The 26,384-nt window shown below is 45.5% G+C and overlaps 1 protein-coding gene and 1 non-coding gene across 4 annotated transcripts in view; both read right to left on the reverse strand.

The window, feature by feature from the left end:
- Positions 1–26,384, reverse strand: part of ELMO1 (engulfment and cell motility 1) — a 372,993-nt gene that overhangs the window by 222,335 nt on the left and 124,274 nt on the right. For all 3 annotated transcript variants that reach the window (XM_054177076.1, XM_054177077.1, XM_054177078.1), the window contains 2 exons: positions 18,234–18,269; positions 8,043–8,142 (listed from right to left, as the gene is read on the reverse strand). In XM_054177076.1, the coding sequence (XP_054033051.1) occupies positions 8,043–8,142; positions 18,234–18,269 (136 nt within the window). The remainder of the gene's footprint in view (positions 1–8,042; positions 8,143–18,233; positions 18,270–26,384) is intronic.
- On the reverse strand, positions 5,615–5,686 carry TRNAA-CGC (transfer RNA alanine (anticodon CGC)). Its single transcript has one exon. It is a non-coding gene; the product is annotated as a tRNA-Ala (tRNA).

Here is a 26,384-nt window from a genome sequence, read left to right on the forward strand (position 1 = left end):
AACCCCAGTGCAGGACAGGCTGCCTCAGATGTATTCATTTTTCTGATCCTGGACCATACTGTCTTTTAATCACAAACCCAAACCCATCATACCCAGCTGGCTCATGTGTTTATAAATTAAACACACTAAACACACATGCAAAACATCTGTGAGGTAACCTGCATGCCATAAGACAGTCAGGCTGCAGGGATACCATTATGATCAGGAAGCTGATGGTTAGAACAACTTGTGACAGAATGAGAAGACACAGTCTCAAGCTGTGCCAGGGGAGGGTTAGGCTGGATGTTAGGAAGAAGTTCTTCCCAGAAAGAGAGATTGGCCATTGGAATGTGCTGCCCAGGGAGGTGCTGGAGTCACCATCACTGGAAGTGTTTAAGAAGAGACTGGATGAGGCACTTGGTGCCATGGTTAAGTTGATTAGATGGTGTTGGGTGATAGGTCAGACTCGATGGATCTCAAAGGTCTTTTCCAACCTGGTTAATTCTGTATTCAAGCTATGCATATTCATACACAGACAGCAGCAAGTCTGGCCAGAAATAATAGGCTTGCCTACCCTGATAAATAAGGTATGCCAGTTCCAGGGAGAGCAAATTTAGATTGAAAAGAAATGGTATTACCATACTGGATGTGGGGGGAAACAGTCCCTTCTTGAGAAGGGACACGAATCAGTAGGAGTTCAAATCCCTGTTATTTGCTGTTCCCTGCTTACTGAGCACCACATGCAGGGGGGAGGCTTTCAACAGTCAAAAAATTATCCTGCATTCATTTATCAGAAAAATTCTGATGATAAAAATAAATTCAGGCTCACAGAGATACAAGCTCTCCTCCAGAAATAAGCAACTTCATCATTCTGCACTTGCACATGAAAGCCTCTCAACATGGCTGCATCTCACTGAGGATAGAACTGGCTTTTTCCAGTGGAATACCTGTAGCCTTAATAGCTGCATAATCCCATCAGGATACATAAGGCCATATACAAAAGAAGTGGCTGGGGGCTTAACTTCCAGCTGATATCAAGGGGAATTAAGAACTGGAAAGCCCTTTACGTATTCAGCTGCAGTGCTCTGCTGAAGCTGGAGTTAAAACACATGAAGGGAGGGGGGGAAAAGAAACCTGTGCAATCTAAACTACATCATCTGAGTTCTGCTCCTATTTCACAGCATCACTTCAAGCCCAGCAGAGAATTCAAAAGTTAAAATCTCAAAATAAATGGAAGGGAAAAAAAAATTAGTGAGGACAAAGAAAAAAAACAACCAAAACCTACACTACCCCCCCAAAAAAACCCCAACCCAAACCAAACACATCCCCCCAAATAAATGGAAGAAAAAAACCAAAACCCAACAAAAAAACCCCAAAACAACCCAAAACAAACACATTCCCCAAAATACATGGAAGAAAAACCCAAAACCCACAAAAAAAACCCCCAAAACAACTCAAACCAAACACATCCCCCCAAAATACATGGAAGAAAAAAACCAAAACCCAACAAAAAAACCCCAAAACAACCCAAAACAAACACATTCCCCAAAATACATGGAAGAAAAACCCAAAACCCACCAAAAAAACCCCAAAACAACCCAAAACAAACACATCCCCCAAAACAAACACATCCACCCCAAAACATGGAAGAAAAAAACCAAAACCCACCAAAAAAACCCCAAAACAACCCAAACCAAACACATTCCCCAAAATAAATGGAAGAAAAAAATCAAAACCCAACAAAAAAAGCCCACAACAACCCAAAACAAACACATCCCCCAAAACAAACACATCCCCCCCAAAAAATGGAAGAAAAAAACCAAAACCCACCAAGAAAACCCCAAAACAACCCAAACCAAACACATTCCCCAAAATAAATGGAAGAAAAAATCAAAACCCACCCAAAAAACCCCAAAACAACCCAAAACAAACACACTCCTGAAAATAAATGGAAGAAAAAAAATCAATAAGGGAAAAAAGGACCAAAACCCACCACAAAAAACCCCACAACAACCAAAAAGAAACACATCCCCCAAAATAAAAGGAAGAAAAAACCCAAAACCCAGCAAAAAAAAACCCAAAACAAACACACCCCTGAAAAAAAATTGAAGAAGAAAAATCAGTAAGAAAAAAACGAACCAAAACCCATCCAAAAAAACCCAACCCAAACCAAACACATCCCCCAAAATAAATGGAAGGGAAAAAAATCAGTAAGGGAAAAAAGGACCAAAACCCACCCAAAAAAAACCAACCCAAAACAAACACATCCCCCAAAATAAATGGAAGGAAAAAAAATCAGTAAAGGAAAAAAGAACCAAAACCCACCCAAAAAAACCCCACAACAACCCAAAACAAACACATCCCCCAAAATAAAAGGAAGAAAAAACCAAAACCCACCAAAAAAACCCCAAAACAACCCAAAAAAACCACACCCCTGAAAATAAATTGAAGGAAAAAAAATCAGTAAGGGAAAAAAGGACCAAAACCCACCCAAAAAAACCCCAACCCAAAACAAATACATCCCCCAAAATAAATGGAAGAAAAAAAATCAGTAAAGGAAAAAAGAACCAAAACCCACCCAAAAAAACCCCCCACAACAACCCAAAACTAACACACCCCTTAAAATAAATGCAAGAAAAAAAATCAGTAAGGGAAAAAAGGACCAAAACTCACCCAAAAAAACCCCCCACCAAACAACAAAGGCAAAAAAACCCCAAACACAAAGAAAAACAAAGAAGTATACAAAAAAATACACCAAAAAACAAATAGACCAAAAGAAACCCAAACTAAAAAACAACCACCACCAAAAGAAAACCTGCAAAGCAACCAACAAATTCCTCCACCCCACCCCCCAAAAAAAACCCACCCCAAACCCTAAACAAACAAACAAAGAAAACCCAAAGCAAAGCAACCAACCAAACCCCCACAAAATAAAGCACAACCCCCCACCCCAAAACTATTGCCACCATTAAGAAGCACAGAGGAAAGAATAGTGAGGGAAACAGATCTGATTTTCTGGGCAGTGTTTTGTTCACTGCCTGGCTCATTCTGATGCCAGAAATGTAGACCCCCCCCAAAAAAATCTCTCCAGGTTCTGTTTTCATGCTGAAGCGTGCATCTCGTTGTCAAGTAAGGAACTGGAGCTGCACTTGGCCACACAGAAGCCCAGCTGACAGAGGGATATTTCCCATGCTGCCACTCCCTTTGCCTGCACGGGCTGTTTTAGAAGGCAGAGTAAACAATTCTTCAAGGTTAAGTCTCTGCATCACAGTTATGAAACAGCAATTGCACAGAAATAATTCTGAGAGCTGTTTTTAACCATCTCCACAAAGTTTCTCCTCTTGCAGGGACTGAAGATGGGAGTACCACGTTTGTAGAGTGCATTTTGAGAGCCAACTACCATGTGACATTTTCTAAGTGCTGGGCATCCAAATCCTTCAGGCAACTATGGAAGCTGGTGTTACAGTTTGCAGGGGCAACTGACTGCAAAGACTGAAAGAAAAGTGAATTACCATTGGATGTAGTAGGAAAATAATGCTAAGGTCTATAGAATTCATAGGGTTGCTAATGGGATACAGAGTAAAGGCATAGAGTTCTTGCTCTCTTCTTCTGGTGCTTCTCTTCCAACCTGGTCTATTCTATTCCTGCTTGCAACTTTCTCTCTCTCTTCTCATGGCCTTGCCAGGGGTATCTCTGTTTTGACTAATGGGTGAGGTAATGAGGAGGAGGGAGGGAGTAGGGGAGGAGGTGAACAGGGACCCTGGATACACTCAGAGGGGTCTGAGGAGTTTCTCTGTTGTTTATAAATTGTAGATATGTATACACATATATATATAGTGTGTGTATATATATAAAAGATAATATATATATATAGAGAGAGAGAGAGAGAACATACATAGAGAGAGAATATATAGAGATTACATATATATAGAGAGAATATATAGAGAATATATATATATAGAGAATATATATAGAGAGAGAATATATATATAGAAAGAGAATATATATAGAGAGACTATATATAGAGAGAGAATATATATATAGAGAGAATATATATATATATAGAGAGAATATATATATATAGAGAGAATATATATATATAGAGAGAATATATATAGAGAATATATATATAGAGAGAGAATATATATATAGAGAGAGAGAATATATATAGAGAGACAGGGAGTATATATATGTAGAGAGAGAGTATACATAGAGAGTACATATAGTGTATATTTTGTACCTAATTCCTTGCATTTCCTATCTCTAGATGTTAGCTTTGCTTGTAACTAGAGCTTCATTTGCTTCCATCCCAAACTGAGCTGGTCTGGCAATTCCATTTTGGGGGGGAAGTTCTCCAAATGAGTTGGAGGGCAATTTCAACCAATCACAGCTGGAAATAAACTTTACTGTCATGAGCAAGAACAAGGTCTTGAGAGATTCCTGCACATCAGAACAAAGATTTTTTTTCCCCCCAATGATCCTATTTTCCCTTAAGGAACAAAGCTCTTCTTGAAAGCATCAATTCTGATTTGCAGCAGTTGGTATAGCAGACTTTGTGTACCCAAAGGATGGGAGGGAGACTGCATCCAACACCATGCACTTAGTCATTAGAAGCAGCTAGAGGTCTCCTCTCCCCTTGAGGTCTCCTCTGGCTTCTACATTTTAAGTTAGAAAAGTATTCAAGAAAAAAAAAGTTCAGATTAATTCCTCTCCGTTCCAGTTTGGCTTCCATTTAAGATGAAAGAGCTTCAAAGGGCAGAAGCACTTGATGCAAAGTTCCCCCTCAGCTAGCAAAAGCTTATCAATGCTCCCTTATCCATCCTGTCAAGCACTTGAGCAAGCCCATCAGCAACCTCAAGTGGCCTGTCAGAAGTGGAGATCAGAGAAGCAAGTGAGAAGAAAGATGTTGATTGTCACCAGAAAGATAGGGTCCAAAGGTGGTCCTTGAGGTTTGCCTCCTACCTGCTGAGCTCCATTGAGGGCTCTGCTGTGCTGCCTCCCAACTGTGTGGCAAGTCAGGACACATCTATGCCACTTTCCTCTTTCTGTCATTCTTAGTCCTTCTATTGCTTATTGCTCTCTACAACTCCCTGAAGGGAGGTTGTAGCCAGGTGGGGGTTGGTCTCTTCTCCTAGGCAACCAGCAGCAGAAAAAGAGGACACCATCTCAAGCTGTGCCAGGGGAGGTTTAGGCTGGAGGGGAGGAGAACGTTCTTCCCAGCAAGAGAGATTGGCCATTGGGATGTGCTGCCCAGGGAGGTGGTGGAGTCACCATCCCTGGAGGTGTTCAAGAGGGGATTGGATGTGGCACATGGTACCAGGGTTTATTTAGTCAGGAGGTGTTAGGTGTTAGGTAATAGGTTGGACTTGATGATCTCTGAGGTCTTTTCCAACCTGGTTGATTCTGTGATTCCTCTCCTAACTGCCCTCTTCTTCTCCTTGGCCCTTTTCTTGTCCCTCAGTTTTTGCTGGCCCGTCTGGGTTTTCACTGGCACTTTATCACACAGAATCACCAAGGTTGGAAGAGACCTCAAAGATCATCAAGTCCAACCTGTCACCACAAACCTCATGACTAAACCATGGCACCAAGTGCCACATCCAATCCCCTCTTGAACACCACCAGAAATGAAAGCCTCTGGAGATGCCAGGGATTGAACCTGGGACCTCACACATGCGAAGCGTGCGCTCTACCACTGAGCTACATCCCCAAGTCACTTTATGCAAATGCTTTTGTTTGTGTCTTTTATATTTCTCAAGGGAGTCACTTTCCAGGGACACCAATGGAAGTGCTAGACAGGAGAGATGAGGGTGCAAACAGCACTTCCCTCTGCAGTCACTTTAAAACTCACAGAGCAACAAAGGTGTTGGGAAGGTCAGAGAGAACCATTTTGAGTCACTAACAGAACAGATAGATTTTAACTCATTTAAACAAGTTTTGTTATACACTTCTTAGTAGGCTACCCTAGCAAATACATCACTCTGGGCTTGGCCTTGGATCTCATTAATTCAGTGAGCAAGATTGGCTACAAAGAATAACAGTAAAGACAGAGAGAGAAAGAGAGAACGAGGAGAAAGAGGTGGTTGGGGCCCCATCCCTGGAGACATTCAAGGTGAAACTTGACAGGGTTCTGAGCAACCTGATCTAGTGGAGGATGTCCCTGCTGACTGCAAGGCAGTTGGACTGGATGAGCTTAGGAGGTCCCTTCCAACCCAAACCATCCTATGATGTAAGTGAGTTTTAATATCTAATGCTCTTCCTAACTGATTTTTCTGGCAACAAAGGTAAATTTGTGCTTTCCTTGGGTGGTAGCAATTCTGCAACCAAACTCAAAAGTCTTAGTTCTGACATGCTCTATTAAAATGAAAGTATCTTTGCCATGGGTTATATTTGTTCCCTTACTGCTTCTGACATCGTTTTCAGGAAGCAACTCTGATCTGTTGAACCTGTGCAAATGCACTTCAACTTTGATAAATTCTGAGTTGAATCTGGTTTGAAAACTCTTTGTAAAGGAGTGGGGGTGGGAGGAGGAAAGTTCCCCACAGTAAACGACAAGGATTAAATCAGTGACAGGTTGTGTTTTTTCCTCTCTGAAATGTGTTACATCTCTGTATTTAAAGGGTACTGCCCTGTTTCTGCTGCTTTTGTCCAGGTAGGAAAAGAAAAGAAATGTTATCAATCATGGAAAGTTCTGGTTCAAAACCACAGACTTCAACTGCAAGATTCAGGAGGGGCACGTTTTGGTACCTTTGCATCAAGGATTAGTTATTCCTTGTCTTACAAGGAAGCAAATACATTTTAGAACTGTGCCAGAAGATATTTTGTATTGTAAAGTTGCTGCTCAATAGTGGAGGATGTCCCTGCTGACTGCAAGGCAGTTTGTCTGGATGAGCTTAGGAGGTGCCTTCCAACCCAAACCATCCTATGATGTAAGTGAGTTTTAATATCTAATACTCTTCCTAACTGATTTTTCTGGCAACAAAGGTTGGGCATCGGCTTAATTTCTGCAAGATTCAGGAGGGACCAGAATTCAATTCAATAAACTCACAGTATCACAGTATAACTAAGGTTGGAAGAGACCCCAAGGATCATCAAGTCCAACCTGTTCCAACGGACCTCACGACTAGACCATGGCACCAAGTGCCACATCCAATCCCCTCTTGAACACCTCCAGGGACGGTGACTCCACCACCTCCCTGGGCAGCCCATTCCAATGACGAACGACTCGCTCAGTGAAGAACTCTTTCCTCACCTCGAGTCTAAACCTCCCCTGGCACAGCTTGAGACTGTGTCCCCTTGTTCTGGTGCTGGTTGCCTGGGAGAAGAGACCAACCCCCTCCTGGCTACAACCACCTTTCAGGTAGTTGTAGAGGGCAATGAGGTCACCCCTGAGCCTTCTCTTCTCCAGGCTAAACAGCCCCAGCTCCCTCAGCCTCTCCTCACAGGGCTGTGCTCAAGGCCTCTCCCCAGCCTTGTTGCCCTTCTCTGGACACGCTCAAGTGTCTCAATGTCCTTCCTAAATTGAGGGGCCCAGAATTGGACACAGTACTCAAGGTGTGGCCTAACGAATGCAGAGTACAGGGGCACAATGACCTCCCTGCTCCTGCTGGCCACACTATTCCTAATACAGGCCAGTGGGCATCAGCTTAATTTCATTGGTGAACTAACCTGTTTTTCTTCCTCCCATAGCCCCAAACATTTCAGTGCTGTTTTTTGCTTCCAGGAAACATGGTAGTACTCATTTTAATTCACATTAAGCCAAAACATCCATTTTTGCTTTCCCTGCACGCTATCTGCACAGGGAGGTCACACTGTAATTAAACAATTTCTTGTGTAATAAGCCTAACAGAGTGTTTATCCCACCTCACTCCCATTGACACCCCAGATCTTGCAACTGCAAGTATTTATTGTCTGAAACAGCACTTCAATCACGTTCTCACGTGCCTTTTGACCTAAATCACGTACCTGGGGGGAAAAATAAAACCCAAATATGACTCACCTCAAGAAAAAAACAAAAAACAATTGAAACTGGTAGAGAACAGAGAGCATTGATCACAAATTTTTACCTTTTTAATGAATGCCACAGAGAATGTATCCCACGATACAATCCCATGATCCATCAGCTCAACAAATGCAGTCAGTGTAAAGGACAACATATCTCCAAAGCTGCAAGAGACAGGAGTCATGACAACATTTACCACCAGTAATACCAGCAGGGCAACGACCAAGGGAATCAAGCAGCAGGAAGCTGGCAGGAAGGCAGGAGAGTTAAGCCAATTATAGACTAAGAGGTAGCAGAGGAGCAAGAGAGGCGTGCAGCAGACAGTCTCCGGTGCAATTTAGTATGGGCACCAAGAACAGGCATCTTGAAGAAAGCAGTTTTGGAAGAGAAAGAACTAATCCCCACCAGAACACCACATGCAAGGCTCAAGGAAATCCAAATTAAACTTCTCTTAGACACTCAGAGAGTTCTAGACCTAAAGGAAGAAAAGAAGCGAGCTGCTGCTTAGCAACTTAGGGAAATGATCCTAATTGAAGAAGGGCCACGTTTTGGTACCTTTGCATCAAGGATTAGTTATTCCTTGTTTTACAAGGAAGCAAATACATTTTAGAACTGTGCCAGAAGATATTTTGTATTGTAAAGTTGCTGCTCAATAGTTAATGCCTCCATTTCTTTGCTTGAAGCTGGAAAATGGGTCTCCCTTTGTTCTTTGTGGGCCACTATCTCAAGAGAACTGCAAAGTTCCCACAGTTTATCTGAGCATGCAGCTCAGATTAGGGTTTGCAGGTTTAGGACACTGCATTTGACACCTCCAAATCTGAGATTCTCTGCATCTTTGTATGAGCTCAGCCGAAATCCTAACAGATTTAAGCTCAACATAAAGAACGTGCTCTAACCTGAGAGGCTGCACAGGAATTTTTTTCCACGTTAAAAAGCAGCTTCTGAAGATTAATTTCATTTCTACATGTAGTCAGGGCACTGATCAGCCATAATGATTTCACTGAAGACACTCAATGAGGTCACTACTCGATTCAAGTAGCAGTGCATGGACCCCAAAATGAAGCAGCATATTACCCTTCAGGGCTTGCCAAACCTGCCTGCAAGGTGCTCTGTGCCTCTAAGCCATTAAACAAGCATAAGCATACAATCAATCTACACAGCATGAATAGTCCCAGTGGTTTTAATGCAACAGCTTTACCTAATAAAAAGAGAACATTCAAAACCAATTTGGACAGATTGGAACTGTAAGTAAGCCCAGCCAGCTGAAAACCTGAGCAAACTCTACTGTGTACTCTTCTAAGCTTTATTCTGTAGTGCTAAAGCCACAGTTCAGCAAAGTAATTGGTAATCCTTATTCTGTGGTTTGCTCCCCTACTATCCTGCACCAACTCAAAAGACAAAGAAGTGAACAGCCATTCACTCAGATGGAAAACATTTACAGCAGGAGAGAGGAGTAAGTAGAAAGTCAGTTTCAGTGTAGCAACTCTAATAGCCTGGATCTGCTGGTACAATCTGCCCAGGTCCTGGTTCTGCCCTTGTTGTATTTCTGATGGTGAGAGGCAGCCTTTGGTGGCCTCCTCATGTAAGAAAGGGGCTCCTCTTCATCAAAACTCCCCACCAGATGCCCTCCACTAACAAAAAAAAAAATCAGTTTGCCATGCTTGACATTCTGTGAGTAAATGATAATAAACCAAACCCAATCTTTCCCTTCCAGGCTACGTCAGGGTATGTGCAGCAGCTTTGATTATTTATGACAAAACAGAACCAACATCAAATAGCAAATAAACAGCAACAACCCCCCCCCCCCCAAAAAAAACCAAACCCACAGCATCTTCCAAAACCCCACTGTAATTCCACAGGGGCTGTTTTGTTGGGTGAATAAATGATCTGGAAGGGTTTGGCTTTGTTTTGGGGGCGGGGTGATGGAGGCGGTTTCGTTAGCCCAGGCTTTAATATTGCAAACCTTTTAGGAATTAAATTAGATTTTCAAATGTCACCATTAGCATTCCAACTAACCAAGGGGTTCATAACAAGACAACAATAAGACTCTGCAGGAAATTTAATCAGCTAGAGTCTTGTCATTTCTTCCCCACCCCCCACCCCAATCCATTCCTTTGGCAGAAAATGGTTATGTATGAAGCCACACAATAAAAGGAGCACCTCTAGGAAAGGCTTCCTTGGATTGAATTCTCAGGCATCTTCAGGACAGAATACTTCCACAAATACATGGAATTCTGGTATTTTCATTAACTAGACTAAATTAGATCCAAATGAAAAGGGGGAAAAAAGAAGTTACAAAAATATAGACCACATAGGTGGCTTAAAGCAATCAGAGAACCCTTCTAGGTTCTCTCATAGATTGCTAGGTTCTCTCAGAGATAGTTTTCTGACACAGCCAAATTAATCTAGATTTAGCACATAACTACTCTTCTACAAACTAACTGAACATGAAAGCTAATCCCCATCCACAATGAGTGTGGTTTATCCATATAAAACACATGGGTATTCACCTTCAGTACTGCAAAGGCTGGAGTGTAAAGGAATGAAACTAACCTGAACTCACTGGTCTCATTTATTCTTCTCACCAAAACTACTGACTAATCCTGACAATTAATCCAGCCTTCCCCACAGTTTTGGAGAGGAACATTGGGTTAATGGAGCTGCAACTCCTGGCATTCATCTCTAAACCTGGCTTTAGTAGGTGTGTCAAGGACACAACCCTTGGGGATCCAGAAGGTGAAAGCAGTTTCCAACTTTAAATGATCAGATGCCCCACGAGGTGTCACTCCACCCCTTCAAATCGTTCATGAGAGTGAAGAGGAGCAACACTGAGACTATGCAAGCAGCAAGAAATACTCCAACCCTGTGTACTATGCAGCGCCATACACATAGCATGCGTTTTTAAGTGCACAGCCATACGTGTGCACCTGCACACACAGCTATACACTAAGTGGCATTGCAAAAGTCAACCCCCTGGCTTAGAGGATAAGCAATCTCCAGGGTAACTAGAGCAAGATAAGGATTAATGTTATCTGGGGGGGGTGGGAAAGGGTGGTGTTGATTCATTGTTAGGTGTTTAAACACAAGCAGAGAGGCAGAAATAAGACTTCCAAGCAGCTCATTTCCAGACACACATGCACAGATGCACTCCTACTGTTAAGAGCAGCAGACAGAAGAGATGCTGGAAATTTCAAGGGAAGGAAAGCTTTGTTCATTAAAGGAGCAATCTGAGAAAATATGTGGTAAGAGCTGTACTGCTCGGCACAGAGTTTTAGTGAAACTCAAGAGTTTCAGTCATACAAACAGTAAAAACAAGATTAAAAAAGAATGGGACCTCTTCCTTGGCAAAAATCTTTTCAGACTGAAGGCAGAGCAGTGCTGTAAACACCAAACCCTCACTGCTCTGGCAAAATGACTTCAGTTTGAAGGCAGTTCCTGATGGGGGTGCATTTTAACGTGTGCCATCACAGCAAGAGAGTTAAAAATAGCAGAAAGATGCACTATGTAACTGCAATTTCTTATCTCACTAGCTGACATTTTAGTGACATTATGCTCTCAGACAAGCTACTTGTACAACCCTTCCTGAATGCCACTCAGGGCTCCGGCTCTTAGGTGGGGACAGCCAACCCTAGGACAAGCTGATGAGTTCCAGCAGGAGCAGGGAGGGGATTGTCCCCTGGCACTCAGCACTGGGAAGGCCACCCCTGGAGTATTGTGTCCAGTTTTGGGCAGCTCAAGACAAGAGTGGAAGGGCTGGAGCCAGGGCAGAGGAGGGGAAGGAAGCTGGGAAGGGCCTGGAGAATAAAGCTGATGAAGAGCAACTGAAGGAGCTGGGGATGGTTAGTGTGGAAAAGAGGAGGCTGAGAGGAGACCTCATTGCTGTCTACAACTCCCTGAAAGGACATTGTGGAGAGGCTGCTGCTGGTCTCTTCTCACAGTTAATTAGGGACGCAACAAGAGGCAATGGCCTCAAGCTGCCACTGGGTAGGGTTCAGACTGGAGAGTGGGAAACATTTTTTCATGGCAAGAGTGGTCAGAGATTGGAATGAGCTCCCCAGGGAGGTGGTGGGGTCACCAAGCCTGGATGTGTTTCAAGGTGGTTTGGATGTGCTGCTTGGGGCTATGGTTTAGGGGTGAGCCTTGCAGAGTAGGGTTCTGGGTTGGACTTGGTGATGCTGAGGGTCTCTTCCAACCTGAACATTTCTGTGATTCTGTTTCCCCATTCTCTGCTCACTTCCCTCCTCTTAACCACGGCTGTGAGGATGGGTGAGCTGGCCATCATGAAGCACCTCCTCACCCAAAGCAGCTCTCATCAGAGGCCTTTTAAGAAGTGTAAAGCTGTGGTCTGCAACACCATGAGCTGTCCCAACCTGAGCCCTTGCAGTGTGCATGGATGGCCTTGCTCTGATCCACAGCCTGTGCACCTCTGACAAACTTGTCCAACGAGGTGGCCAACAGCTGCACTTCACATCTCTAGGTTTTGGAGAAACACCAGGTCAAAGCCTGTTAATTGACCTTCCTAGGAATTGTCTGCCTATGTACCTTAAGAAACTGTGAGGGAAAACAGTCCACACATTGTGATATCAGCTTTTCTTCCCCTCCCCCCTAAAAAAAAGATGACAGGAGATGTGGATGGGACCCCGACCACCACATCTCTGCCTCACCTGCTTTCAGAGAACCATTGCTGCATGCTAAATTCTCCTTTTATCACGTGTGCCAAGCAATCCTCAGATATAGATGTAGAACTATGTCTGATATTTTGAAAGATGCCTAAAGCAATTTGGATTTCTCATCAAAATAAATTAATGGGACTTGAGCACCCAAATTCCCCAGATGCTTTTTGAGAAGAAGGGGGGGGGGGGGGAAAAATACAGAAAAGCAGCTCAAGCCACGTTTCAGACATGTATTAAAATGGAATTTTTTATTGCTAGTGAGGGGGCAAAAATAGGCAGCTGTTCAAGTGATTCTTTTAATTGAGGCAATTAGTCAGGCTCAGCTGTCACCAGGTAACAAAAAGCAATATAAGCTTTTATAAAGCTAGGTGGACTGTCTTAGCTTTTGGACTATAAGAGTTGCCTAGAGGAACCTGGAAATTAACTGTAGCTTGTCTTGCCCAAACCAGCACACGGCCACCAGCCCATTAAGACTAGAAGCCAAAGGCAGCACATCTTCAGAGAAGCCATTCTTCAGGGGCAAAACACAGCCAAAGCCAACCTCTAATTGTACAGAGGGAAGGCAGCAAAGGAACAACTTCATCTGAGGAGGAGGCAACGAGAGTAGCAGCCTGCTACCAGATGCAGGAGTGAAGGAAGTGGTTAACTTTAAGCCCCTTATCATTCAGCAACTGTGCTCACAACCTAATACCGGGCAGCTGAAAGGCCTGACATCACTGAGGGCAACATCAAAGAGAAGGAACAGCTTTTTAAGTCAGAGTTGTCAAGGATAAATGGCCATGAATAAATTTAAACAGAGGAGCAGAATATGTGGGAGCTTCAGAGGAGGAGAGCCCTGGAAAAGCCACAGGGGCAAGAACCACGCTAAGTGCAACAGGAAGAGTGATGGTGCAGCAAGATGCTTTGCAAGCACTGTGGACAAGCACCTTTTGCATTGCTTCTACACTGCCTTGTTTCTTCAGGCAGCCTTTCCAAGACAGTGTAGCTAAGCCACCATCAAATCAAACTAGGAGGGTCTTTAACTCAGTACAGCTGAGAACTGAACAATCTGTAGGGGTGGCTGCCCCTGTTTTTCCAGATGATTACAGAAAATGCCCTTAACTGCTACAATGCAATTGACAGAGATGCCTTTTTTGTTTCTTTTTTTTTGGGTCATGCCAAGCACCACTGAAATATTTCTTTGTGGCACAGCTTGACTGTGTCCATTAGGAAGGACTGGCCCTTCTGATTTTAAACCACTTGCATTCCACAGACCTGAAATAGCTGTGTACCTCTGGTATCAGGACTTCTCTGAGCTTGAAAATTAGCTCTGATTGAAGAAAACAAGCTGTGAATTTTAAACAGAACTGTAACTATTCCTGAATAAACTCAAGTCTAGATACTCTATAATAAGACTATGACCAAATCTACCTTGAGGTCCATTAAGCATTTCTCTGCACGGGAAGCTAGCCCGGAGGAGCTGTTACACACTGGTTCTTCATGAAGATGAAATTAAAATTACCTTTTCTCTAATTCCTCATCTTTTTCATTCCTGGCTTTGTTCATTTCATGGTAATTTCCTTAAATGGATCAGCTTTTCTTAAAGGACCAGGAATAATTAACAGCACAGGAACAAGCACCACTCTCCCCTCAGCATGGCTTGTGACACGATTGTAGAATCACAGAATTGTCAGGGTTGGAAGGGACCTGCCAAGGAGCAGCCAGTTCCAACCCCCCTGCCATGGACAGGGACACCTCACACTACAGCAGGTTGCTCACAGCCACAGCCAGCCTGGCTGCAAACACCTCCAGGGATGAGGCTTCCACCACCTCCCTGGACAATCTGTGCCAGTCTCTCACCACCCTCATGGGGAAAAACTTCTTCCTCACATCCAATCTAAATCTACCCATTTCTAGCTTGGATCCATTCCCTCCAGTCCTATCACTCCCTGACACCCTCACAAGTCCCTCCCCAGCCTTCTTGTAGCCCCCTTCAGGTACTGGAAGGCCACAATTAGGTCTCCTTGGAGCCTTCTCCTCTCCAGACTGAACAGCCCCAACTCCCTCAGTCTGTCCTCACAGCAGAGCAGCTCCAGCCCTCTGCTCATCCTCATGGCCCTTCTCTGGACACCTTCCAGCACCTCCAGACCTTTCCTGTAATAGAGGCTCCAGAACTGGACACAGTGCTCCAGGTGTGGTCTCACCAGAGTGGAGCAGAGGGGGAGAACCCCTCCCTGGCCCTGCTGGCTCTGCTTCTCTGGATGCAGCCCAGGCTCTGGTTGGCTTTCTGGGCTGCAAGTGCACACTGCAGGCTCATGTCAAATGCAAATGTCAATTCACAGAGCTGTTTCAGGAGAGGGTTTGTGTTGTTTTGTTTGTTTTTAAACTCAGGTCCTAGCTACTATGTGATAAAGAAAATCCCAAACTAAAATGGGAACCCCTAAAACTCAAAAGGCTAAGAGAAAAATCGCATTTGTGGAGAGAGCTTCCTTCAGTGGAGAAAGCTATCAAACAAGGAATCTCTGGGAAAATTGGGTTTTAAGCAAGTCAGGCTAGCATGTGGAAGCTACCAGAGATAAAATTAAATACTGGCCTTTTATGACACACATCATCCTGCAAATCAAGAGTAGCATCTTTGGTTTTCTTGGTTAGCATTTGGATTCTGCATGTTGTTTTAGTTGAGAAGACAGCAACTAGAGGCTGCAAAGTTTAACAGTTTAGTTCATTATATCCAGCTCTCTTTTTTTCCCCCAACAGCTTTTGTTTCATTAGACCTTTCCCCATCAATATTTGAGTGAAAACAGTCAGGATGCTCAATAACTATGCTCCCCACGGCCCTAGGGTTTAACTTTACCTTACAAATGTACCAACAGGGCAGCTTCCACAACTCTGGTTCTACATCTCCTGGTATCTGTTTCAGTCAGAGTCCCCAGCTCAAGAATTTGTGTTAATTAACCTGCATCATTTCACGTGCTACTGATGGCAAACAAAACATTAAACTCTGTGCCCTGGTGTAGATTGAAGCTTCTGCTGGCAGGATTGAACTTCCACAGTCAGGATAAACTTCAGTCACACTTTCATTACGACTGTGGCCACTGATTTTCTGTCTACACTGATGAATAAAAACTCCCTTCAAGTGAGCAATGCCTTGTTCCTGTGAGCAAACAAAGCTCAGCTGTGTTAAAACAAATAGATGAATTCAGATCATCAGTCTGATCAGGTCCTAAAAGCAGGGGGCACTGCAACTGAGAGTCAGCATTTTAGTAATGTCTTGAAGGAAATCACATAACTTAGCATAGAGAAGTCTACAGGATAATAAAATCTGGAAGCAGGGAGAGGCTGAAGGCCTGTAACTATTCTTCCACTAAGAACAATGCTCATTGCAGCGAGGAAAACCTCCCCATCTAAATGCACAGGAGGTACCTTGCCTTGGCAGGGCTGGATGCTGCCAGCAATTCTGAAAGCCTCGTGCTCCTTAAATCATTTCCCACCCCCCAAATCAATGCTTTTTCTATTATGAAACAAGTTGAGAAAGCAAGTGGAGAGGCAGGGTTTAAAGTCTCCTGCCAAATGCGATTCTCATTTATTTATTAGCCGATGATTTAGAAATCAAGAGCCTCAGCCCTCGATTTCCAGCAGCCTGTTTGTGGAAGGCTGCTTTAGCACGGGTTCAGACGGGGAGCTGCAGTTGCACATCCAGGTCTCAGAGTGACAGATGTACAGTTAATCAATTTTTCTTTTGCTTCCTCGGGTTTTAGCTGTACTTGAGACGTCAGATTTGCAAGTCAATCGAGACGTTGGAGTGCCTCTTGGGGTCCTAATGTCTCAAAGCCTATGAAGCCTGTGCTTCACTTGGAGCACGCAGAAGAGCTGCATTTGAAATTGCCAGGGAAATAAGTATACTTCTCACCTTCCTGATAGGAGGCCCCTCAATACATTACACTTTTCCCCTTATGCAGTTTCCTGCAGCAATTAGCATTACTTGAGGCCAGCAAATAACAGGAATTCAAACTGGTGCAACTGCTCTGACTTTCATCTCACCAACATTTACACTCAAAATCGCCTGTTTGCCAGCCAGACAAATTTAAGAGGGGAATTGCAGTTGACAGAGTAATGATTTGTTAAGGGGGGGGGGGGGAGAGAAAAGGGGGGGGGGGGGGGGGAGAGAAAAGGGGGGGGGGGGGGGAGAGAAAAGGGGGGGGGGGGGGAGAGAAAAGGGGGGGGGGGGGGAGAGAAAAGGGGGGGGGGGGGGAGAGAAAAGGAGGGGGGGGGGAGAGAAAAGGGGGGGGGGAGAGAAAAGGGGGGGGGGAGAGAAAAGGGGGGGGGGGGAGAGAAAAGGGGGGGGGGGGGAGAGAAAAGGGGGGGGGGAGAGAAAAGGGGGGGGGGAGAGAAAAGGGGGGGGGGAGAGAAAAGGGGGGGGGAGAGAAAAGGGGGGGGGGAGAGAAAAGGGGGGGGGAGAGAAAAGGGGGGGGGAGAGAAAAGGGGGGGGGAGAGAAAAGGGGGGGGGAGAGAAAAGGGGGGGGGAGAGAAAAGGGGGGGGAGAGAAAAGGGGGGGGGAGAGAAAAGGGGGGGGGAGAGAAAAGGGGGGGGAGAGAAAAGGGGGGGGAGAGAAAAGGGGGGGGAGAGAAAAGGGGGGGGAGAGAAAAGGGGGGGGGAGAGAAAAGGGGGGGGGAGAGAAAAGGGGGGGGGAGAGAAAAGGGGGGGGGAGAGAAAAGGGGGGGGGAGAGAAAAGGGGGGGGGGAGAGAAAAGGGGGGGGGAGAGAAAAGGGGGGGGGGGAGAAAAGGGGGGGGGAGAGAAAAGGGGGGGGGAGAGAAAAGGGGGGGGGGAGAGAAAAGGGGGGGGAGAGAAAAGGGGGGGGAGAGAAAAGGGGGGGGAGAGAAAAGGGGGGGGGAGAGAAAAGGGGGGGGGAGAGAAAGGGGGGGGGAGAGAAAAGGGGGGGGAGAGAAAAGGGGGGGGGGAGAGAAAAGGGGGGGGGAGAGAAAGGGGGGGGGGGGAGAAAAGGGGGGGGGAGAGAAAAGGGGGGGGGAGAGAAAAGGGGGGGGAGAGAAAAGGGGGGGGAGAGAAAAGGGGGGGGGAGAGAAAAGGGGGGGGGAGAGAAAAGGGGGGGGGAGAGAAAAGGGGGGGGAGAGAAAAGGGGGGGGGAGAGAAAAGGGGGGGGGAGAGAAAAGGGGGGGGGAGAGAAAAGGGGGGGGAGAGAAAAGGGGGGGGAGAGAAAAGGGGGGGGGAGAGAAAAGGGGGGGGGAGAGAAAAGGGGGGGGAGAGAAAAGGGGGGGGGGAGAGAAAAGGGGGGGGGAGAGAAAAGGTGGGGGGAGAGAAAAGCGGGGGGGAGAGAAAAGGGATCAGACCAAAAGCCTCCCTTCAGGAATAGCAGGAGCCCTTGCAGAAGTCACAGAAATGAAGCACTCATTCCGCAAGCAAAGCAAAGAAGGCTTCATCAGAAAACTTTTAGCAGGCATCAAAGAGCAGAAAACAGAGAAGGCTGAAGACTGGCCAAATGAATCAGCACAGTTGTGCTTACACATAGAGATCAGCACAAGAGCCTGAGCTCAGGCATGCAAGAGAAGAGGCAGTGTGCAAGGTGATGATCTAATCAGGTTCTTACCAGGGCTTCATTATCTTCTGCAATTTCTGATACCGTCTGCAAAATTAAAACTCGCAGGTGAGGAGACACGCTTTAAAACCAGCTGTACTCTATTTACCTCTGCACACACACATCCCCCCACCCACCACCGCACCCCCCCAAACCTGATTCATAAAACTGAAAGACAGGCACGCACTAAGAGGCAGTAAATTACTAACAATCTGCCGTGAACAGAAAGAGTTCAGCAAGTGATAAAGGACGTTCAAAAGTCGTGGCTGATACTTGTTCAGAAAACTTGTGGCAGCTTCTGTTAGGAAAACAAAACCACACAAACAGAGAAGAACAGTTGATAGGGGAAATCAATTACTCTGCAAGCTGTTTCTCTCCACCATCACAGCATATCCAGGCACCCTAAATTAGTTCAGTACTTGTGTAAAAGTCTTCTTTGGTACAAAACAACCCAAGGTCACACATGAAGCATTCTCTGCCACGTTGCTATGACATGCAGTCTGTTGCCTGAAATAAAAACCCTCCTCTTTACTTCCAGTCTCCAACAGCAATACTGATGACAGAGCTGGCAGTGTGGTTGAAAGTTCTTGTGCAGTTAGGACCAAGACACAGCCAAACCCTGACCTTCTGAAGTCAGAGACAAATTGCAGCTACTCGGTGGAACCTGCACTAGATTCTCTGGTCCTGCTCTGGCAGGGGGGTTGGACTCGATGATCTTTGGAGGTCCCTTCCAACCCCTGACATCCTGTGAGCAAAACTGTCTTGCACCAGCAGCTCCATGGCACAAACACAGTGCAAGACACCCAACAGGATATGTAAGCTCACCCATAGCTCTTCTGCTCCTAAAATTCACCCAGCGAAGGACATGTCTAGACCCAAGGTGCTGAATCAATGCACTTGAAGACATTGCTTAAGAATGTCAATTATTGATGGACATTGCAAGAGGCCAAGCCATACAGCCAACTTTTCATGTGATGCCCTTGCTTTCCTACCAGCTTCCAAAGCACTTAACTCCTGTTTATAGCAAGAGGTCTAATGTGTCCATGAGGGATTTTCTTATCTAGGCATTTCCTGGGTTACACTGCTGTGTGCCATTGGTGAACCAGAAGCTATGGCATCTCATTAATATATTCAGGAAACTGGAGGCCAAATATTAAGAGGGGTGGAAAGGAGGAAGCAAATAAGTGCATTGGAAAGCTGCAGCCCTGCCTGCTAATCACAATTTGCAAGTCATCCTCCTGCTAATAACTGAGCTTCAGAACTGCTGATTATGCTGCTAAGCAAGCTGAAGATAAACCAGCAATGGCAAAAACGGCATCCAAGATCAAAGACTTCTTTTTAAATCACCACTTCAAAAACAAACAAAACAAAAGACCCAAAACACACCCCAAACCCCCAAAACAACAACAGAACATCCCCCCCCAAAAACCCCAAATCAACCATCAACCAAAAAAAAACCCCTCACAACAACACCAGAAATCGACACAACAACAACAAAAGCCCAAACCAAACAGAAACCTCCTTGTGTTTCCTCACTCTGTGTATAGGTTATTTCCAAGGAGGACCAGTCTCAGGGTGGTCATCTTTTGGGCTGCCTTTTGTAACCATCAGGGGAGAAAACACAGAGAGGACATCACAGGAACAGCGCTGTGAAATCCTTCATTGCTAGCTAGGAGCAGCAATAGACATGCCTGGAGATCATGATGGCACAGTTTGCCATGGATCCAAGCATAGATTGGGCTACAGCATAAGTCAAGTTAAAGGTGACAACAGAACAAGAGGACACAGTCTCAAGCTGTGCCAGGGGAGGTTTAGGCTGGATAGAAGGAAGAAATTCTTCCCAGCAAGAGAGATTGGCCATTGGAATGTGCTGCCCAGGGAGGTGGTGGAGTCACCATCACTGGAGGTGTTTAAGAAGAGACTGGATGAGACACTTGGTGCCATGGTTTAGTTGATTAGATGGTGTTGGGTGATAGGCTGAACTCGATCTCAAAGGTCTTTTCCAACCTGGTTAATTCTGTTCTATTCATGGCTTTGATTCTTTCATGCTCTAACAGCTATCTGGGTAGCCAGTAGTAACAAGCAAACAAAAAAGCATCTTAATGACCAGACAGCCTTAAAAAGGTGAGAAGATTACCCTCAACATCGTTTTAGGAGCAGAAAAGATCAGAATACAGAATTAACCAGGTTGGAAAAGATGTTCCAGTGAGGGTGACTCCACCACCTCCCTGGGCAGCACATTCCCATGGCCAATCTCTCTTGCTGGGAAGAATTTCTTCCTCACCTCCAGCTTAAACCTCCCCTGGTACAGCTTGAGACTGTGTCCTCTTGTTCTGGTGCTGCTTGCTTGGGAGAAGAGACCAACCCCCACCTGGCTGCAATCTCCCTTCAGGTAGTTGCAGAGAGCAATAAGGTCTCCCCTGAGCCTCCTCTTCTCCGGGCTAAGGAACCCCAGCTCCCACAGCCTCTCCTCACAGGGCTGTGCTCCAGACCCCTCCCCAGCTTTGTTGCCCTTCTCTGGACACCTTCCAGCAACTCAACATCTTCCCTAAACTGAGGGGCCCAGTGGGAGATCCCAGCCCCAGCAGCATGTCATTCCTGTGCTGCTGCATTGGGCTCTGCTAAACCCTAACAAGGACAACCACAATTGGGTTCTGTCTCCCAAAAGTGCAGGATCTAAGCAACCTCATGCAGCAAATGCAAGCAAAACTTCACAGCATCCTTCTGAGCTCAGTTGTTTTTTAAGACAGCTGCTTTTCATCCTGGTGCTGGCTATGGAGAAGCAGCAAGGAAACTTGAAATCAGAGGCCTGTCTGTCAGACAAAGACAAACGAGCGTGGTGTTTGCAAAGTGATGGCACTTCAAAGAGCAGACTCAGTTTTGCCAGAGATTTTTCAACAATAGGCTATCATCAGGAGCATTTTCTCCATGGCTGAGCCTGGGGATTAAAGAACAAACATCTGAGTCCTAGGACAAAACGTTCAAACAGCAGCTCTTTCAGCATTCACAGACCTCTTATCCATCTTGAGTTAACTGGGGGTCAGAAGATGTGATAGAAAATATAGATGGAGAATAGCATGGAGAAATAATGGAGTGCATTTCTTCTGGTGAAGAAATACAAATTCAGCAAACTGAGAGGAAAGATAACCATCATATTAAACCAATTTCTGCTCTAATTTCTTTGGCTTTGGAAAGGGTCATAAGAGCAGCAATCAGTCTAGAAAATCAGATGTTGTAGCAACATGGTGACAGGCTCACAGGATGTTAGGGGTTGGAAGGGACCTCTGATGATCTTCCAGTCCAACCCCACTGCCAGAGGAGGACCAGAGAATCCAGCACAAGTCACATAGGAACACATCCAGACAGGGCTGGGAAGTCTCCAGAGAAGGAAACTCCACAACCTCTCTGGGCAGCCTGTTCAGTGCTCTGTGACCCTCAAAGTAAAGAAGTTCCTCCTCCTGTTGAGGTGGAACCTCCTGTGCTGGAGTTTACATCCATTGCCCCTTGTCCTATCCCAGGGTACAACTGAGCAGAGTCTGTCCCCTCCCTCCTGACCTCCACCCCTCAGATATTTATAGACATTTATTAAATCCCTTCTCAGTCTTCTCCTCTCCAGACCAAACAGCCCCAGGGCTCCCAGCTTCTCCCCATAGGGCAGTGCTGCAGGTGCTTCAGCATCCTGGTAGCTCTCTGTTGGACTCTCTCCACCAGATCCCTGTCCCTCTTGAACTGGGGAGCCCAGAACTGGATGCAATATTCCAGGTGTGGCCTCACCAGGGCAGAGGGGGAAGGAAAACCTGATAGTAGACGATAATTACAGAGTTTTGCCAATGAGCAGGTGGAGGCTCTCACTGAAAAGAGGGCATGCAAATTTTATTTGTCCCATCAGTAAATCAAAAACCTTATACAGAAAGACCTAGCACAAGCAGCAATACCTCTCCTATTCACCCACAGCCCATGCTAAAGCTACCACTGAAGGAGAAGCCAAGATAAATCCTCCAGCAAGTCAGTCTGGAAAGGAATAAGAACAGTCTGCCACCTCCACCAGCTTTCCTCTTTTTATATCTATCTACCCATCTATAGCTCTATACACACACATAACTTGCTTCCTCTGGAGGGCTGACTCTGTGGTAGCAACCAGACAGCTCCCTCAAACCCTTCCAGGCATGGCCAAAAATGCTGAAAGCCTCTGCTGACCTAGACACTGTTAAGTATCTCAAACTTTTAGTTATAGGGATTTATTTATCTTTTATTTTAGAAACCATCCCTCAGTTGCATTCGCACAGATGGGAACAAAACCATGGCCAGAGCACAACACATTATGAATGCCAATCAAACAGTGTTTGTGAAAGGTTCAGAGACCAGAGTGGTAAAGGACAGACAGAAAGTTTTATGCAGGGAGAAACACCAAGATAATGTGAGAATAGAATAGAATTAACCAGCTTGGAAAAGACCTCAGAGATCATCCAGTCCAACCTAGCACCCAACACCATCTAATCAACTCAACCATGGCACCAAGTGCCTCAGCCAGGCTCTTCCTAAACACCTCCAGGGATGGTGACTCCACCACCTCCCTGGGCAGCACATTCCAATGGCCAATCTCTCTTGCTGGGGAGAATTTCTTCCTCACATCCACCCTAAACCTCCCCTGGCACAGCTTGAGACTGTGTCCTCTTGTTCTGGTGCTGGGTGCCTGGGAGAAGAGACCAACCCTCACCTGGCTACAGCCTCCCTTCAGGGAGTTGGAGAGAGAAAGAAGGTCTCCCCTGAGCCTCCCCTCCTCCAGGCTAAGCAACCCCAGCTCCCTCAGCCTCTCCTCACAGGGCTGTGTTCCAGACCCCTCCCCAGCTTTGTTGCCCTTCTCTGGACACCTTCCAGCATCTCAACATCTTTCCTGAACTGAGGAGCCCAGAACTGGACACAGGACTCAAGGTGTGGCCTAACCAGTGCTGAGCACAGGGCAGAATGACTTCCCTGCTCCTGCTGGCCACACTGCTCCTGATGCAGGCCAGGAGGCCATTGGCCTTCTTGGCCACCTGAGCACACTGCTGGCTCATGTTCAGCCTACTGTCAACCAGGTCCCTCTCTGCATGGATAAACCTTAAGGACAAGGTATCACTTTAGGCGCTTTGCTACCATAGTATGTTCCCTGTTTGGCCTCAAAGGAACTTAGTGACACATTTCCAGCTGAATTCCAAGGATCACCCCATACCTTTGGACTTCCCCAAGCCACACAGACTTTTCATGCAGGATGGTTCTAGAGAGGGTCACTGTGAACAAAGGTAGAAGGTGTGTAGGAAAGCTTCCTTGTCTACAGAAAAACTGATGGGACAGTGCATGGCCAACCTGCCAACCACATGAAACTGGTATTTGGCTACTGCTTCTCAGGCAGACCCAAGGTTAGCCCACATTTTCACTTGAGCTTCAGGAGAAACTTCTTTAAGGGTGATGGAGCACTGGAGCAGGCTGCCCAGAGAGGATGTGGAGGCTTTCATAAACCCACCTGGACACCTTGCTGTGCCTAGATCAGTTGATCTAGGCACACCTGCATCAGCAGGGAGGTTGGGCTAGATGATCTCCAGAGGTCCCTTCCAACCCCTACCATTCTTGAGTCTGGATAATAAACAGCCTTTAGAAATATAACACCACAAATGCACAGGAGTAGCTGTTCTTGGCTTTTGCCTGTATCAGGCATGGCCTTCACATACAAACAAACCCTGGGAAACACTTGGGCCAGGATCTTGAGGACTGTGTCCAGTTCTGGGCCTCTCAGTTTAGGAAAGATGTTGAGTTGCTGGAAGGTGCAGCCAGGTGGGGGTTGGTCTCTTCTCCCAGTCAGCCAGCACCAGAACAAGAGGACACAGTCTCAAGCTGTGCCAGGGGAGGTTTAGGGTGGATGTGAGGAAGAAATTCTCCCCAGCAAGAGAGATTGGCCATTGGAATGTGCTGCCCAGGGAGGTGGTGGTGTCCCCGTCACTGGAGGTGTTTAGGAAGAGCCTGGCTGAGGCACTTGGTGCCATGGTTGAGTTGATGAGATGGTGTTGGGTGATAGGTTGGACTGGATGATCTCTGAGGTCTTTTCCAACCTGGTTAAGTCTATTCTATTCTATCTTGAAATAAATAAATTTCAATTAAACCTGACAAATGATTATAAAGTTATGCAGCAGCACTCCCACTCCCCACAGCCACCACAATATCCCACACCCATCACATTCCAAGAGACAAAAGGACCCTGGAACGTTGCAGAAGTGGAGATTTCATGCTCTTAATATATTTTTTTTGCTAGTTTCTTAAGTACTCCACTTTTGATTGGAGCTAAAAAACAAATCAATTCGTTTTGCTCAGCCTAGCACTCTGAAGAACATTTAGAAATACAACCCCACTGCTGGAATTACTCTTTTTATCACAAACAAAAGGCAGGAGAACTGCTTCCTCGCCTCTTCCTCCTCGCTGTCAACAAGGTGTTAATGCCACCACTTAGCCGGGGTCATTTAAATGCTAATATTCTTAAGCACAAGCAAAGTAAGGAAAACAATGCTGGAGAAAGGCATTTGGGAGGGGGGAGGGAGGGGAGTGCAAGGAGCAGCAACTCTCCCCTGCTCTCCAAAGATGCGATCTTGAATGGCTCAGTCTTCAGAGGAGGCTTTTATCACCTAAAACCCAGTGTAAAGGCTCTACAGGAACTGGTCCTTGTGTGTGCGTGGAGGGAGGATTCAGGCTCCAAGCCTGAAGAATAATGGGGAACAAAAAACCCCAAAACAAACAAAAAACAACCACCAACAACAAAAAAAATCACCCACAACAACCCACATCCAACCCACAAAAAACCCACAAACAACAGCCAAAAAAAGGCCCAAAACAACAGCAAAAAAAGGCCCAAAAACGACAGAAAAAAAAAGACAGCAAAAAAAAACCCAAAAACGACAGCAAAAAAAATACAGAAAAAAAAACCCAAAAACGACAGCAAAAAAAACCCAACAGCAACTTCCCCAAACAACAGCAAAAAAACCTCAAACAGCAAAGAAACCCCCAAAACAACAAAATCCCCCAAACAACAGCAAAAAACCCCCAAAACAACAGCAAAAAAACCACAAAACAACAAAAAACCCAAAACAACAGCAAAAAAAACAACCCCAAAACAACAAAAAAACCAAAACAACAGCAAAAAAACCCAAAACACCAGGAAAAAAAGCCCCAAAACAACAGCAAACCCCCCAAACAACAGCCAAAAAAACCCCAAACAGCAAAAAAACCCAAAACAACAGGAAAAAGAAACCAAAAACAACAGCAAAAAGCTCCCCAAAACAACAAAAAACCCAAAACGACAGCAAAAAAACCCAAAACACCAGGAAAAAAAGCCCCAAAACAACAGCAAACCCCCCAAACAACAGCCAAAAAAACCCCAAACAGCAAAAAAACCCAAAACAGGAAAAAGAAACCCAAAACAACAGCAAAAAGCTCCCCAAAACAACAAAAAACCCAAAACAGCAAAAAAACCCCCAAAACAACAGCAAATCCCCCCAAAAAAACCAAAACAACAGCAAAAAAAAAAACCAAACAGCAAAAAACCCAAAACAGCAAAAAAACCAACCCCAAAACAGCTGCCAAAAAAACCCCAAACCAGCAAAAAACCACCAAAACAACAGCAAAAAGACAAAACAGCAAAAAAACTCAAAACAATGGCAAAACCCCCCCAAAACAGCAAAAAAAACCCAAAACAAACAAAACAAAACCCCCAAATAAGCAAAAAAGCCCAAACAAACGAAAAAGCCCAAACAAAAACACCCCAAAACAGCAAAAACCCCCAAAACAACAAAACCCCCCAAAACAACAAAAAATGCCCCCAAACCCACACAAAACCCCTAAAAAACCCCAAAAGAAAAAGCCCAAAATAACAAAAAAACCCAAACAAGAAAAAAACCCCAAAGCAATAGCCAAAAAACCCCAAAACCAAAGCGGAGAAAGGAGAAAAATCAACCACCACCTAGAGTGAGCCCACAAGGCAAACTTCCCCGCTTTCTGCCTCTAAAGGAAGGGAAGTGCACCGAAAGATGGGGCTGCAGCCCTGTCTCATCCTCCCGTCAGCACTCTCTCTCCACCGTGGTGTAACAGACTACCTGGGTTTATATCTTTTTTCCCCCCCCTCTTTGGCTTTTTGCCTCA

This window comes from Dryobates pubescens, chromosome 38 (genome assembly GCF_014839835.1).
Source record: "Dryobates pubescens isolate bDryPub1 chromosome 38, bDryPub1.pri, whole genome shotgun sequence".
NCBI lineage: Eukaryota > Metazoa > Chordata > Aves > Piciformes > Picidae > Dryobates > Dryobates pubescens.